The following is a 17,278-nucleotide window of genomic DNA, read 5'->3' on the forward strand; positions in this document are numbered from 1 at the left end:
GAGCACCACTATCCCAGCACCTCTGTGTGTGCACCAACCTGAACCTCTCAGAACCATTGTTCAGGGTTTTTCTGGAGGTTTCTTGATACAGGCATGACTGGTTAAATTATTGGCCATTGGTGAGTGAGTAACTTAATCCCTAGCCTCTCTCCCTTCCCAGGAGGAGGCAGGGGGAGGGTGGGGCTGAAAGCCCTAGGTCTTTCTAGCAGCCAGCCCCCATCCTGAAGCTGTCTGGGCCCCCTTAGCCCCCAGTCATTTGCATACAAAAGATACTCTTACCACGCAGGAGAGTCCTAAGCTTCAAGGAGCTGTGTGCTGGGAACCTGGACAAAGACCAAATATATATTTCACATTGTACCATGTTTGACTTCATTGGTAATCAGGGTTTTTTGGAGGTATTCTTTCTTTGCATTCTATATGCTGTTCATTTTTTCATCTTCTCTGTGCCTCTTTTCTTCCTGCATCCTCACTCCTGGTCTTCATCAAGACTTGCTCTTCTTTCTGTGTGGCCTCCTGAGGGCTTTCTTAAAGTGTTTGCTCCTCCCCAACAACTTTTTTTCTCCTCTACCCTTCTAAGTTCTCTGGGACCCCTTGTAACAAAAGACAGATTAACAAGAGAAAAGCATACACATTTATGTAACAAGTTTTATGTGACATGGGAGCCTTCATAAGGAAAGGAAGACCCAGGAGACATAAACTTAGCATTTTCATGTTAGGTTTGATGGTGTGGAAGGTCGTAGAACAGGGGTATGAGAGGGCAAAGGTATGAGGTAAGGGAGAAACTTAACAGGGCCTGTTTGTTCAGACTACTCCCTGTATCCCCTCTCTACAGAAAGAGGGATGCTCCTTTCTCTGAGTCTAGCAAGGGTGCCTCTCGCAGGAAAGTTTTATGACTTGCTTCAGGGGAGGTCAGAAACTCCTTCCCTGAACCTGCTGTTGATTTTCAGATTCCTTCAGTTTAAAATATTCAGTATACCAAGGTGCTATGTTTGGCAGGTAGCGTGTTCTAAACCCCATCAACATGCTGTCTCTGCCAAACTTCCGTTCCTTGTCTAGAACTGTCTACATGGCAGCCTTTTTGGGATGCCCTGCCATCACTCCAAAATCAGTGTTGAAACCCCAAAACTTCCCCTTTCAACCTTCCCTTTCAACTTCCCCTTTCAACAGAGTTCATCAGTAACACCACCATTTACCAGACTTGCATTTCTTGTACTTTTTTTTCTTTTAAGATTTATTTATTTGAGAGAGAGAGAGTGTGCACGCACAAGTGGGAGGAGGGGCAGAGGGAGAGAAACAGACTCCACACTGAGTGGGGAGCCCCAGGCAGGACTCAGTCCCAGGACCCCGAGATCACAACCTGAGCCAAAGTCAAGAGTCGGACGCTGACTGAGCCACCCAGGGACCCCATTTCTTATACTTTAGATATGGGTGCAGTGGGGGGAGAAAAGAAACAAAGTTCAATTTATTTATTTTGAAAGTGAGGACCCTGTCCTGTTAGCTTTTGTGGTCTCAGCACCCAAGTCAGGTGTTCAGCAAGTGTTTCTTGAACTACACATTGCAGTGATTCTTAGGCTCGGGCTTTCCTCTTTATTCTAGTTTCTACTTAGACCAGATTCTTGTTAGTGCAGAACTAGTTTTTTGCATTAACCTCTCCCCCTTTTAGCTTTTTAGTCTTTCCTTGCTGCTATCCACATGGCACACTGTTGCCAAAGTAATTTTCTAAAACCTTACTTTCATTTTGTCAAAAGCCATTACTGCTTATGGATTCAATTTAAACTAATTAGTCTGACGTTCTAGGTTTTGAATCAGCTAGTTTCATGTACCTATTCGATGTAGTATTTTTACTGTTTTTCCCACATAAGCTCTTCATAGCTAATTAGGACAATCCTCTTCTTATTTTGTACTAAGAAAATACTTTTTCCAACTTGTGCTTTTGCTCCAGATACTCTTCTAGCCCAGAAGTCCCTAGCCTTTCTCACATTTTCAAATCCTTTGTTTCTTAAAGACCTAACAGCTGGCTCAGGTGTCTGTAGGTGCTCAGTGAGTATTTGTTTAGTGAGTAAATGAGAACTTGTATTCTCAATGAACATGTTTAAGTAGTTTCACGTGATAATGATATTCCCCTTATTGTCCATAGACTACATAATCCTTTCTAATAAATTACATTTCTTGTAGCTTATTGCAAGTTTAATAAATGATTAATCCATTGAATAAAGTCTGGTATATGAGTACCTCACTTGAACAACTTACTTGAAATGACTTCAGAAGCATTATTGCTCTTCTTTATTTCTACTTTAATTGTAAAAGTGCTTTAAATTAAACCTTTTCTTAGCTTTAACACAAGTGAATTATTGGATCAAATCAAATGATTTCAGCCCATGCTCAGAACAATTACATTTGTGCAGCTGAGCAGAAACTATGGCAACAGAATGAAAATGTGTTTTTCCTGATTGTTTTCCTCCATGAGATTGGGAAGTTCTGACTTAAACATATCAACTTAAAAGAAATGGTTATAGATAATATGCATTACAAATTACATTTGATAGAATTGCCTAGAAAGTTGGGTTAAGAGGCCGTTTATCATTCATAGGTTTATGGCTCAAATCCTGGAAGAATATGCCAAGGAATAGCAGTACTAATCTTTGGCAGGGATATGGGAGAATTTCAAGGTCCACTTCAGGCCTATTTATATTGTCTATTTTTTTTTAAGCCACAAACCAGGATTATTTTATAATAATAGAGCAAGCAACAAAGCTATATAAATTTGGCAGAAAAGACAATTACCTGGTTTTTCTAAATTTCTTATTTAAAAAATTACATCAGGGGCGCCTGGGTGGCACGGTGGTTAAGCGTCTGCCTTCAGCTCAGGGCGTGATCCTGGCGTTATGGGATCGAGCCCCACATCAGGCTCCTCCGCTATGAGCCTGCTTCTTCCTCTGCCACTCCCCCTGCTTGTGTTCCCTCTCTCACTGGCTGTCTCTATCTCTGTTGAATAAATAAATAAAATCTTTAAAATAAATAAATAAATAAATAATAATAAAAAATTACATCAGCCATATTTTTCTACACAGCACAAAGCCATATTATTATATGAGGAGCCAAAGGAATCCAGATGTAGTGTAAAAAAACCGAGTACTTTATATTCATTTTGTAAGACAAGATTTTTCCTTTAAGACCTATTAATAATTCAGACTGTTTTCTAAAGAGAATCTGTTAGACATTGAAATTCATTTGAGTTTTGGCAAACATTTTTAAAAGATCCATTGACTTCTTGTAAAAGAATTTGTGAAATTCAGCTTTAAAAGTGATTTCCTAACCAGGAAGAATGCATTATAGGATAATAACACCAATGAAGAAGTGAAGGATTTTCAATGGGGTAGTTTCTAATATTTTAGTAAGAAAAAAATTGGTGAAAACTGCTTTATGAAAGCATTACAACTGTTCACACCTATCTTTTCTAATTGAATAAACTGAGTAATGCATTAATGTAAAAAATCTATAAATGCTTTTGATGAGAGGAGACTGCCTAAGCTGATTAACTGTAGAGATAGTCTAATGTAGACCTTGAAAAGTTTAAAAATATTCTCTTTGTTTTAATCCATGCTTACTGATATTTAACAACTCATGAAGTCTAGGCATCAAAATAGCTGCCGGATATAAACAACTGACGTGGCAGTATTATTATGTACCAACTAAATACCTCTAGTCTCAGTTTGTTTGTTGATATTCTTCGGTATTTTGTATATTTGTGAAGAGTTTTCATAAGGCATTATTTCTGTGGGAAGGAGTTAATCCTCTTAGTTTGGAATTAGGAGCTGAGGGTAAGGATTGGTGCCAAGTCATTATAGCCAGAAATCCAGAAATGCCCAAACTCTGCCCAGCCAATATACTCTTACCCCCGGAGAGTCATGAGGGGACTGTCTGCAAGGGACAGTAGCCCGTGGGGCTCAGAGTGCCACATTAATAAAGGCTGTGCAAACTTGCAGCACTTCAGTGCAGAACTCCCTTTAAAATGCCTTGGTGCAAGTGGTTCAGGCTTAAGGCCTAAGTCAGGACTCCTGCTTCCCTCCCAACCTCATCTAATCACCATTTTGGGACTGGCATATTGAGGTGTGTGAGTTAGAAGGTTGGAGGGGAGAACAAACTAGTAAGTGAATACTCAGTCCCAAAAGAATCTCTGAATCTGCTTTGTTGACTACTGGGTACAGTAGTCCCCTGGCCTTATCCATGGGAGAAACATCGCAAGACCCCCAGCAGATGCCTGAAACCATGCATAGTACCCAGCCTCCTCTACACTATGCATTTGCCTGTACATACATACCTATAATAAAATTTAATTTATGAATTAAGCACACCAGGAGATTAACAACAATAACTGATAATCAGGACAGTTAAACAGTATACCGTAACAAAAGTCGTGTGACTATGGTCTCTCTCTCAGACTCTCTTACTGTACTGAACTCACCTTTCATGTGACGACGTGAGATAATAAAATGCTTTCGTGATGCGCCGAGGTAAGGTGAATGATGTAGCCATTGTAACATAGTGTGACCTTCTGAGGACGCAGCAGAGGGAGAGTCCTCTGTCCCCGGCCCATGTGGGTAACCGAACCTGCAGAAGGGTAACCGAACCTGTGGATAAGGAGGGACTGCTGTATAGTGAGCGGGAAGTACAAGAGAATGGCCATTGCGCCCCTGTGGGTCAGGCCAGGCCCAGAGTTTGAGGCAGTAACACAGACCACGTGTGGAGACTGTTACTTGAACACGGTGCTAACTGTGCCCATTCAGAATTCTGGACTCTTGAAGAATTAGGTCGGTAACTTCTCTTACCTACGGGGAAAACTAGACAGGCGGTGGGCAGAGGCTTGCCTGGCCCAGGAAAAGGAGCTCCTGCAACCACAATAAAGTGCCATTTATTTTCACGTGTGAAGGAAAACAGTGGACAGTTCTGTCTCTCAGTTGTAAAGGCTTATTTCTGGTACAGTCTGGCCCCAGGCATGGAGTAGCTTCTCACCATCTGATCAGCGTACATTTTGGACTTTACTAAGGCACATAATGACTCAGAAATGCAGATTTCTGTCATTGGCTGATGTTTACTTCACCTCCAGGGTGAAATACAGTATGTAAATATTTTAAGTCTTGTTCTAATAAATGTTGGTGGTGTTGCTGGGAAGTTTGAGCTCTTGATCTGAGGTTAACAATTTAATTAAGAGAAATATAGTTTATTTTTAGACTTTTATGTTCAAAGGCTTCTAATTATAATGACAAGTAATAGCATAGAAATGAGAACCATTTAGACACCTAGACTCACATGCTCGAATATTTGTGTGTCAGCGCTTAGGAGTCTATATAGTATCCTATTTACCATTTGTTTTTATGTGTTTTGTTAACACAATGAAAAAGATCTTTGTAACTGATAAATTCTCCCCCATGCTTAAATATTAATAGAGCTTCCTATTGGTTTGCTTCCATATATCTGATTACTTACTTTGCCTAACAGGTGTAATATAAAAGAATTATATGGATGTTAAGTTCAAGATCCCTGAAATGAGCTTATATCAAATCACCTTTTTTATTTTATGTTACTCTTTGAAGTTAACATGCTAGGGCAGTAAAGTTGAAACTTCATAATTGCAGGGGAAGAGAACCTTTCCCTTCTTTTCTTTTAGGTTCTTTGGCTGGCCTAATAATTAAATTGACATAACACAAATTAACAGGAGAAAAAACATTTAATTTTGTATGTACAGGAGCCTATAGAAATACGAGACTCAAGTCACCAGAGCAGGTGGCTTTGTGAAAAATTGACAAGACTGAAGGGTTTGGGTTTGGGATAGCAAATTAGTGAGGAAGTAACAAGTTTGTTTATATAGCTTTCTGGCCCTGAGTCCCCTATTTGTGGTAATAAGGATGCCTTCTACCCTCCTGGTACAGGGAGGGTACCTTTCAAATGAGAGACTTATTTCCTGCTTTTCGGGGTGCGGGGGTGCGGGGTTGCAGAGGAGGTCAGTGTCCTTCTTTCTCCGGCTGTTTCTTAAGTAACTTTAATTCAAAAGAATCAACATGCCAAAGTGGCATATTTGGGGGTGGCGTATTCTGCTCCCCTCATCCTGTTGACTGGATGAAGGAAAACTTTTGTTTCTGGTAATTTCAGAAAAGACCCCCTCCTGGAGAATTCCTTTGCAGAAAACAACTGTAAAACCTGGATTTAATATAAAAAGCAACTATTTAGGGCACTTGAGAGTGAACAGAAGCAGATAGGCTCTCCTGGGGAGTACATAGTTGGAGGAGGGAAGGAAGGGAGCTATAAGAAGTAACTTTGCCTTTTCACTGATTTTAGCTTCAGGCTAAGTACAGTCTGTACTCTGGAGACTCTGGTGGAAACAATCGTCTCTCTGGCCAGGGAGACTAGAAAACTGAAAACAGAAAGCCCTGATCACTGAAGATAGTGGAGAAGTCCCAGAAGAAGAAGAAGCAGAGGAGGGGGAGTCCTTTGTGCGCACACATCTTGTACTGACCGCCAAGCCATACATGAGTACAATGGACTCAGAACAGCTCAGCTAAAGACAGAAAATCTGAACTGGACTGGAGCTGCCTCCCAAGGAAAAGAGCTTACAGTTTAAGCCAACCCAAGATATTTGCCAGCTAAACAAAAGAAACAACTCTCACTGGAGAGAAAATAACAGTTTCCTAGTCTTCACAAATTAACATTTCTACAAGCCGTAGTTACCCCAAATATGGAGAATCAAGAAAATGGAACATATCTGAAGAGGAAGAAAATCAGCTGAGTCCTACCCCGAGATGAATGAGATATTGGCAGTAGCAGACAAGATTTTTAAAGCAGCTGTTATAATATCTCAGTGAAATAAAATGTCATACTCACAGTGAATAGCAAAACAAGAAATCCTATCAGATAAATAGAAACCATGGAAAAGAACCAAATGGAAGTTCTAGAATTAAGAAATACAATATTTGAAATAAAAATTCATTAAATGGGGGCGCCTGGGTAGCGCAGTCGTTAAGCGTCTGCCTTTGGCTCAGGGCGTGATCCTGGCGTTCCGGGATCGAGTCCCACATCGGGCTGCTCCGCTGGGAGCCTGCTTCTTCCTCTCCCACTCCCTTGCTGTGTTCCCTCTCTCGCTGGCTGTCTCTCTGTCACATAAATAAATAAAATCTTTAAAAAAAATTCATTAAATGGATTTAACAGTTGGAAAAAAACAGTTGTGCAGAAGGAAAAGTACATGAACTTGAAGATAAAGCAATAGAAATTAGTTTGAAGAACAGAGAGAAAACATATTGGAGCAAAAAATGAACAGTCTCAGGGACATTTTAGGCTGAATTAAACAATCCAACATGCACAGAAATGGAATCTCAGAGGACAGAGAGAATGGGATAGAAAAAAAATTTTGAAAATTTAAAGCAGAAATTCTCCAAATTTGATGAAAAACAGAAACTCACAGATCCAAGATACTCAGTGAATACCAGGCTGACTGAACCCAAAGAAGTCCTCATCAAGACACGTCATGGCAAAACTTTGGAAAGCCCAAGATAAAGAGCAAATGTTGAAAGCAATAAGAGAAAAATGATAACATTTCAAATAGAGAAGCATTGATCCATTTAATGACTGCCTTCACCTCGGAAACGATGGAGGTCAAAAGAAAGTGGAAGAACATGTTTAAAGTGCTGGAAGAAAAGAAAAGAGCCTGGCCTCCCAGAATTCTTTATCAAAGGAAAATATCCTGCAGAAATGAAGAGGATTCCAGAATTACTTAGTGGTGACAGTGACACAGCCGGGCGTAGACTAAAAACCACAGACATGTACCCTTTAAAAGGTACATGTAAATGTACCTCAATGAAAAAATTTAAATGAAGGCAAAGACTTTTTCAGATAAAAGAAAACCCAAGAGAATTCTGCTCTACAAGAAATGTCAAAGGAAGTTCTTCGAGGCTGAGGAAAACTTTTACCTGATGAAATTTAGGGTCCTTGAAAAGATAAAAAAAGATCGTCAAAAATGATAAATACCTAGAGAAATGGGAAAGCCTCTGTCTTTCCTCTCATTTTCTTTATAAATCATATAAGTTGTGCATATATAGCATATATAGAAGATTTTAACTCCATTTAATACGTATCTCTATTCCATGGAGAATGACTGCAAAGTTTCTATGTTTTGGGGGGAAATGATACAGTATTAATTATAAGAGGACTGTGAGTAATTAAAGATGTATACTGTAATCCTTAGGGCAACAACTACACTAATAAGGCAAAGACGGAGAGCTAAAATCCCAATGTGAAAATTGAAATAAAATTCTAAAAAAGTTTTAAATGGTATTTGTCGTTGTTGTTGTTTTAAGTCAGGAAAATAGGAACACGGGAACAAACAATAGAAAAGACAAGTTAAGGGGTGCCTGCCTGGCTTGGTTGGAAGAGCATGTGACTCAATCTTGGGATCATGAGTTTGAGCCCCACGTTGGGTATAGAGATTACTCAAATAAATAAAACTTAATAAAAGGAAAAGAAAAAACAAGTTGGAAACAAATAGTAAAACAAAATGGTTGACCCAAATCCAGCCATCTCAACAGTGACATTAAATTGTTAATAGATTAAGTTCAATGAGTATAGAGTTTGTTTTGCAAAATTTAAAAAGTTCCAGAGATCTTTTGTAAATGTAGTACATATAATTAACACCACTGTATTATACACTTAAAAATGGCTAAGGTGGGAAATTTTATATGTGGTTTTGACCACAATTTTAAAAAATTTTAATTATTTAATTATTCGTTTAGTTAAACTTTGGAAGGACACTGAAATAACTTATCCCCCTGAAACTTTTAATTCTAGAAGTTCCTAGTTGGGTCTGATTTTCTTGAAGTTGTAGGCCCAGAGCATTGTTTATTTACAAACACTTATAATAATGTTTAGTGGCATATAGCAAGCTGTGTATAAATTTAATTCAGCAAATCCTCATCACAACCCTATGGGTAGGTATTATTTTATTTTCTGCCATTTTGTTATGGACATTTTCAAATATACAGAGAATTTGGAAGAATGACATGTTGAACACTCGTACACTCACTATCTAGATTCTGTAATTAACATTTTATCTATTTGCTTTATCACATATCTATCCATACCTATGTTCATTCATTAATCCATCTTATTTTTTTAATGCATTTCAAAGCAAATTGCAGACATCAGTATGCTTTGAGGGTAGGTATTTTTATTATCCTCGTTTTACACTAGAGGGGACCTGAGACACAGAAAAGTTGAGTAATTTGTGTAAGGTCACATGGCGTTTAAGTGGTAGAACTAGGATTTGGGCCAAGCCTGCCTTAACCACATCTACAGCATGCTGGTTCACATAATATTAATAGGTATTACCATAAAAAATAATTTTGTGATCCAATAAATTGGACAAATACAGTATCTCAGTTTTGAAGATTCACATGCAGATTTTCATCTGTGAAGTTCAGCAGTAAAGAAACCTGATTAACTTTGTTCAAGCCAACCATTTCAAGTTTATTTGACTTGAAAGCATGTTTTCCTCCCAAATATAGCATCTATTAATATCTTGTAGGGTAGGACCAGAATCGAAGGAATATACTTTGGAAAATCTCCTTTTTACGATATCCTAATTTTGTTTATTTAGGGCAGAATATGTTTTTAAAGAGTTTATACTTTTTAAACAGATTTTAAAGCTGGCAAAGATCTAGAGTTTATTGAGACCAGTGCTTTCATTTCAGTGATGAGGGAACTGAGACACAGGGTAGTTAAATGACTAATGCAGGCTAAGTCACGTGCAGGTGCTTAGTAAAAGAAATGGGAGTAGAGGGGTGCCTGGGTGGCTCAGTCGGTTGAGCATCCGACTGTTGATTTTGGCTCAAGTCATGATCTCAGGGTTGTGAGATCGAGCCCCGCATCGGACACTACGCTCAGCACAGAGTCTGCTTGAGATCCTCTCCCTCTGCCCCTCCTTCTGCTCATGTTCTCTCTCTCTCTCTAAAATAAACAAATAAAATAAATCTTAAAAAAAAAAAAAGAAAAGAAATGGGAGTCGATCCCAGCTTAAATGCTGGGGATAGTATTTAGTGGACGCTCAATAAATGTTAAATAAATGAATACGTTGTCTAAATCTGTCCAGTTTTTTTGTATTGCGTATCTAGCTACATATTGGAATTTGTCTTTATTTTCAGATTATCTTGATCAGTAGTGAGTCTTAGCACTTTATTTTTAGGTTAACTTTAGGTACAAATGATATATAGCTCCTAAATTCTTAAAAAAGTTTTCCTGTAATATATAACATACAGAAAACTGCACAAAACATAGCTGTATAGTTTAACAAATAATTATAAAGTGAACGCTGGCCTAACCACCCAAGTCAAGTTAATAAAACATTGCTGGTATTTCAGAAGCCCCCACGGGCCCCCTCCTGTCACTGATCCTCTTAATTATTTCTTTTTTCTTTTTATTTTTCTAGCTAATTTAACAGGACATGCAGAGAAGGTGGGGATTGAAAATTTTGAGCTCCTCAAGGTCCTAGGAACTGGAGGTAAGTCTTCAAAAAAATTTTTAAGCTAAAAAAAGTGTGTGTTATGACAAAGGACTCATATCCTCAATACAGAAATCAGTTAAAAATTTAAAAGCATAAGAAATCCAATAGGAGAACTGTCAAAGAACATGAACAAATGATTCATAGAAGAAATACAAAAGGGAAAATTTGGAAGAATTGGCAAGGATTTAGGAAAACCAATTTCTTTTACCCTGCTGTTGGGAATATAAATTAGTTCAATCTTTACATAGGACACAATACTAAAATCACTAACATTTATAGAGAGCTTGTGACTTGCCAAGTACTCTGTGAAATACTTTATGCTGATTAACTCATTCAGTCCTCACTCCACTTTATTCATATCCAGTGGTCATAGTGTTTAATAATGAAAAACCCAAGACCCTTCAGAAACCTAACAATAGGAGCTTGGTTAAACGGAACATGGATCCTTATGTTCTGTAATCTGTACAATTGGAAGGAAATGATTCGTATTTAACATTTTTGAAAGTTCTCCATACTGTAATAAGCTTTAAAAAAAGGCTACAGAAGATAGGGTACACTGTACCATTTCTGTGAAATAAAAAATGGTCTGAATCAATGTTTCCATGTACACTTGACCCTTGAACAATGCAGGAGATTATGGGCACCAGTCCCCTGCACTGTTGGAAATCTGTGGGTAACTTTTGATTCCCCCAAAACAACTACTAATAGCCTCCTGTTAACTGGAAGTCTTACTGATAAACAGTCAATTAACATGTATTTTGTATATTGTATGTATTCTGTACTGTATTCTTACAATAAAGAAAGCTAGAGAAAAGAAAATGTTATTAAGAAAATAGTAAGAAATAGAAAATATATTTGCAGTCCTATACTGTATTTATCCAAATATTTCCATGTATAAGTGGACCCGTGCAGTTCAAACCTATGTTGTTCCAGGGCCAACCGTCTGTGTGTACATATAAAATTCTCTGGAATATACAGCAAAATGTAATAGTCTTGGATGATAGGATTTTAAATGATCTTGGTTTTCTGTTGTGCCTCCTGAGTTTTTGCTACTGCTGTTCTTGCTGCTCAGGAGTCAGGGCCTCCTGGGTGTATGGCTCGTGCAGCTGCAGCGATCCCCACACTCAGAAGAGCCCATGTTAGGTGTAATGCTCTGCTGTCACTGTTCTGAGATTCTAAATGATTCATGGACGAGGCACCCCACACTTTGATTTTGCAACAGGCCCACCAGTGACATAGCTGGTCTTGCCAGGAGTGCACCCCCTCTCCTCAGCTCGCCCTCTGGAATGTTGCTCTGCAGTTACACTGGAGTGAGAACTTCTTCCCAAGTAGAAGTGAAAAGGAGGATTTTCATTGTTTGTTTGTTTTTTCCCATCCTCAGCTGGACTATTGTCTCTTTCCTGGAAGGAGAGAGAGAGAGAGCTTCCGAGGACAGACCATTCTTCTTCCCCACTAGAGTCTAGCTTCACTGTTAGTTAGCTGTATACCCAGCCCCTGACAGGAGGGATTGCCGCTGTCCATATGAGGGTATCTGCCCATCCTTCCAAAGTGCCAAGCCTTCTAGCAGGAGAAAAATTCTTTCTCCTGGGCTTCCAAAATCAGTCCCAGCCACTGCCCTCCCATACTCACGTATATGTAATTTGTCTTTAAGTCATTTGGTGTTGAGCCTTCATGCCTAGGGCCTTGCCATGCAAGCTTTTGATAATTTTCCTGAGTAGTCTAGCATATTGTGTAGAGCCAGCTTCTACAGCTGCCAGCGAATAAACCCTATGATTTATTTTCATCAACTAAGTGTTTTATTGTCAGGGAGAGTATCGTATAATTGTCAGCTTGGGAGATTTTACCGTGCATTCTGTCCTTCAGATCATTTGTAAAGATGTATTTTTAAAGCAAACTAGCCTCACCCTACCTTATCCCTAAGAAATCATGCTTTTAGAATACCAAAATAATGTCTTTTATCCTCACATTTGCTGCTTCTTTCAAAGGCAGTACCAACTCAAAGGAGAAAAAGGGTCATAATTGTACAGTGACTGGATTTCCTTAGAAATAGTGCTTGTACCATTTTGTCAAAGGGTTTTTTGGGTCAATTTATCTTATAGCCACAGAATTTGTTTTATCTGCGTGGTTTTTATTCTAATAGCCCTATTGCAGTGTAATCACATGCCTTATTGTTCATCCCTTTAAAGTGTACAAATCAGTGGTTTTAGTATATTTACAGAGTTGTGCAGCCATCACCACTGTCACTTTTAGAACATTTTCCTTACCTCAGCAAGAAACTGTGAACCCTTTATCTGTTACCTCCCAAGGTCACCATCTTCCCAGCCCCAAACAACTACTACCTACTTTCTATATCTTTTTATTTGCCTATTCTGGACATTTCATGTTTGGCTTCTCTCACTTAGCATAATGTTTTCTAGGTTCATCCATATTGTAGCATGGATCACTGCTTCTTTCCTTTTTACGGCTTAGTAATATCCCACTGTATGGATATACCACATTTGTTTATCCATTCATCAGTTGCTGGGTTGTTTCTCCCTTTTAGCTATTACGAACAATGCTGCTCTGAGCGTTCATGTATGAGTTTTGGGGTGAACGTAAGTTTTAATTTTTCTTGAGTATATATTAGTAGTGAATTGCCATTTCAAATGATAATTCTGTGTTTAGTTTCTTGAGGAACTACTAGACTGTTTTCTAAAGTGGCCACACCATTTTACATTCCCACCAGCAGTGTGTGAGGGTTTCAGTATCTCCACATCCTTACCAACACTTGTAGCTGTTTTTTTAGAAAGGAAGTTATAAAAATCAGACTAAACTCATGTTTTATTCCAGATATCATCAAAACCAAAAAACTTTAATTTAATATTATTGGATAACTTTTCTGAAGCAAAATAGACATGGAATCTACAAAACTTCTCAAGCCACTGTAAGATGTAATATTAATTAGTTTTCATCACTGAATTTTATAGCATGTAACAAAAGCCATGAAACTAATTCTGTTCCTTGATCTGTCAATTTTATATTTGGCAGTATATTCCAAATACATAAGTAGAAGTAGAAAGGCAGTGTATGTTCTCTTTCCGATAAGATGACAGCTTGCATATCCTGGAAAATCCCCCTCATTTTTAAACCCCTAAAGTGACGGATAAAATGCCTGTAAAGAAAGTCTACTCGATGGTATAGGTCAGCTGGTAAGAATAAGGAAAATCCTTGAAATCCAAAAAGAAAGTGGGAGCAGGAATCTAGAGAATAAATAAGCTCCCTGAAGGCAGAGGTTATTCTGGGGAAGTGTACCAGTAAATTGTGAGCTAGTTCTCTGGATTTCCCATTTTCATGCTTTGCACGAGAGAGATCATCTAGGGCTCCTGAGAGGCAGAGAAGGCTACTGCTTAGCAGAAGACTAAGTAAGAAAATCCAGCCTTCAAAGGGAGCCGTGGAGGAAATCTTTCTGCCTCAGCATTGGCTCTGGGTGAAGAGAATAAAAAAATAAACAAAAGCCTTCCCTGAGCATTCACAACATAAGCCAGGCATTGTGCAGGTTTGCAGCTTGAATTTGTACGTATTTGTATGATCCCAAAGAACAAAATATAGGTAAGAATTTAGTTTACAGTAGTACTGAGTTGGTGGTGTTCCCAGGTGCCTAGGAAAAGCAAATGTAAATCCTCTTTGAAAGAATGCACTGTTCCCTAGACCATAGAGTACCAAAGGAAGTTTTACAGACATGATCTTAATTGTCAGTGATCGCAAGCATCCAAGAAGCAAGTCCCCAGGAGTGAAAGAAGTGGAAACAACAAATAGCAAAATTAGACCTGCAGAGACTGTTGGAATTATTAGCTATGAAATATGATATGTATATTTATATGGTTTTTAAAATTAAACAGAACTTTGATGCTAATATTAAGGAAAAAAGACATGCTACAAAATGACTGGACAGATTTGAAAGAGAACGAATAGTGCTTCTAGAAGTGAAAAATAATACAAATTATAAACTCAGTAGATGGTTTACTAGCAGATGAGATGTAGCTAAAGAGAATTAGCAAATTGAGAGATGGATTTGAGGAAAATATGCAGAATATAAAATGGAGAAAAATGAGATAAAGATGTAGAGGACAGAGAAAAGATACAAACTTACCTAATCAGAATCCCAGAAGGAGCTAATGGAGGAGGGGTAGTAGCTGAAAATTTACCAAGATTGATTGAAAATATGAATTCACAGATTGAAGAAACAGAACAATTTCCGAGCAGACAACTATATGGAAAGTCTCACATGAATACATCATAGAGAAAGGGATGAGCACCAGAGACAGAGAGATACCCTAAAAGCAGCTGGAGCGAAAAGACTGATTTATTAAGGATGAACAGTGATCAGACAGACAGATGCCTTTTCAGCAGCAACCATGAAAGCCGTGGAAGAGAAGAAAAATACCTGCAGAATGCCCAGAGAAAATAATTCTCAATTTAGAATTCTAAAGGCAACTAAGCTATTTTTCAGAAGTGAGGGCAAAACAGACATTTTTCAGACATACAAATGCTGAGTGTGTTTTCCACCAGCACGTCCTCACTGGAAGAATTTCTAATGGATCTCGATATAGGGAGAAGGAAAGTAATCTCAGGAGAGTTTCTGAGATGCAGAAAGGTTTGGTGGGTAAAGAAAATCTAGACAACCATAGTTGTAATGTTGAAATCGTGGGGTTAAAAAAAGGAAACTGAATCAGTGGACAAGAATAGCATACAGTTTGGGAGGTGATAGAAGTTAGTGTTCTAGGCTAGTATTCCTCAAACTTTAACATGCTCACAAATGTTGAAATGTGTAAATTTCCAGACCAATTGAAAAAAGAATAGAAAACCTTAATATCCTATAGTAATATCCTATATATCCTAACAGTAATATCCTGTATCTGTTAAAGAAATTGGTAAGTAAAAATCTCTGTGCTAGGACAACACTTGATACAGTTTTAAGAATGAGTTCTGCCAGACAGTCAAGACATAGATAAGTCCAATCTTCCACAAACTCTTTCAGAGCCTAGAAAACGTAGGATTCATCTTTCCAGTTCATTGCATGAGGCTAGTATAACTTTGATTCCAAAAACCACAAAGAGAATATAAGGAAGGAAAATTAGAGGCCAGTTTCAAGCATGTGAGATTTTTAATATCAAATTTATAAAATCAAACCTGCTGTATATTTTCTTTCAACATAATTAATACTTTGTCCCATTATCTACCTCAGCTTTTTGAGTGGTGTGATCACAGGTCCTTAAGACAATTCTGCAAAGGTGAAGACAGAGTTTGTCAGTAATGTTTTACCTTGGCATTTCCATGTCATGCTTTTTCACTGATGTATTATTGGTCTATTGTTTAGCTATGGATACTGCTTTTCCTTTTTGTCAGCTGACAGCGTGCTTGCTCTTATGAGAACATGGCATAACTAAGATGTCATTGTAGGTATTTCTGTATTTAAAATCACATTTTTGATGACTAAATGGAGTAGGTGGAAACTTTTCTTATGAATATAATAAAATCTCAATTTTTATTCAAAAATTTCACCACTAATCTTTCAGTTTCATTACCTTTTTAAGATAATTTTTTCCAGCACTACTTAGAATAATAGAAAAGCCTCATCGGATGTCTTTATGTGTCATGCCAGGTTTTCTTTGGAAGTGAAACTGAAAATTCTTCTGATGAATTAATTTTTATGTATTTTGAACTATATAAAATGCTATTCATCCAATATCTTGAAGACTTAGTGGAATATTATAATATCGAAGATTTGCTTTTTGATTGCACACTTAAATGCATGTAATAGTCATTTAAAAATCTCTTTTGGGGTGCCTGGGTGGCTCAGTCCATTGAGCATTGGACTCTTGATTTCAGCTCAGGTCATGATCTCAGGGTCATGGGATTGAGCCCTGTGTTGGGCTCCATGCTCAGTGCAGAGTCTGCTTTATCCCTCTCCCTCTGCTCCTCCCCTGTACACATGCTTGCTGTTCCCCCCCCCCATGCTCTAATAGACAAATAAATTTAAAAATAAAAATAAAAATCTTTCTTTTACTCAGACTGTTGATTTCTTTTTTCAGCAATCTTGTTTCTGTTGGTCTGTCACTGAGTGTTATCAGTTTCCTAAGATAGAAACGTGGAAGTAATTTTTGATTTTTTCCTCTTTTTGTTTCTTGTTTCTCACAAAATCCTATAATTTTTCCTTCAAAATGACCCTTGGATTGACCTTTTCTTTTTTCTTTTTTTTTTCCTTTTTTAAAGATTTTATTTATTTATTCGACAGAGATAGACAGCCAGCGAGAGAGGGAACACAAGCAGGGGGAGTGGGAGAGGAAGAAGCAGGCTCATAGTGGAAGAGCCTGATGTGGGGCTCGATCCCATAACGCCAGGATCACGCCCTGAGCCGAAGGCAGATGCCCAACCGCTGTGCCACCCAGGCGCCCCTGGATTGACCTTTTCTGTTCTTAGTGCTGTCCCTTGTATTACCTTGTACATGGATTGTTGTTAGGATTTTCCTAACTGTTCCGTCTTTCTGTAAGTTCTCTCTTCCATTTTATGCATTTTATATATATTCTGTTATAAATGGTATGCATCCTCATTAAAATTCAACATTATTGTGCTATTCTCCTATTTCAGAACTTATAGTGCCTTTTTTTTCCAGTTAATTAATTCAAATCCAAATCCTTGCCTTACTTTCAGGCTTAGCTTTGTTTTCTCCTGTCTTTTTTGTCCAGTTACCCT

At 38.1% G+C, this 17,278-nt stretch overlaps 1 protein-coding gene across 2 annotated transcripts in view; it reads left to right on the top strand.

Annotated features, from left to right (window-relative positions):
* Positions 1-17,278, top strand: part of RPS6KA5 (ribosomal protein S6 kinase A5) — a 178,927-nt gene that overhangs the window by 43,538 nt on the left and 118,111 nt on the right. For both annotated transcript variants that reach the window (XM_026515454.4, XM_057318628.1), the window contains exon 2: positions 10,472-10,543. In XM_026515454.4, the coding sequence (XP_026371239.1) occupies positions 10,472-10,543 (72 nt within the window). The remainder of the gene's footprint in view (positions 1-10,471; positions 10,544-17,278) is intronic.

The sequence above is a fragment of the Ursus arctos genome, unplaced genomic scaffold, assembly GCF_023065955.2.
Source record: "Ursus arctos isolate Adak ecotype North America unplaced genomic scaffold, UrsArc2.0 scaffold_25, whole genome shotgun sequence".
NCBI classification, from domain to species: Eukaryota; Metazoa; Chordata; class Mammalia; order Carnivora; family Ursidae; genus Ursus; species Ursus arctos.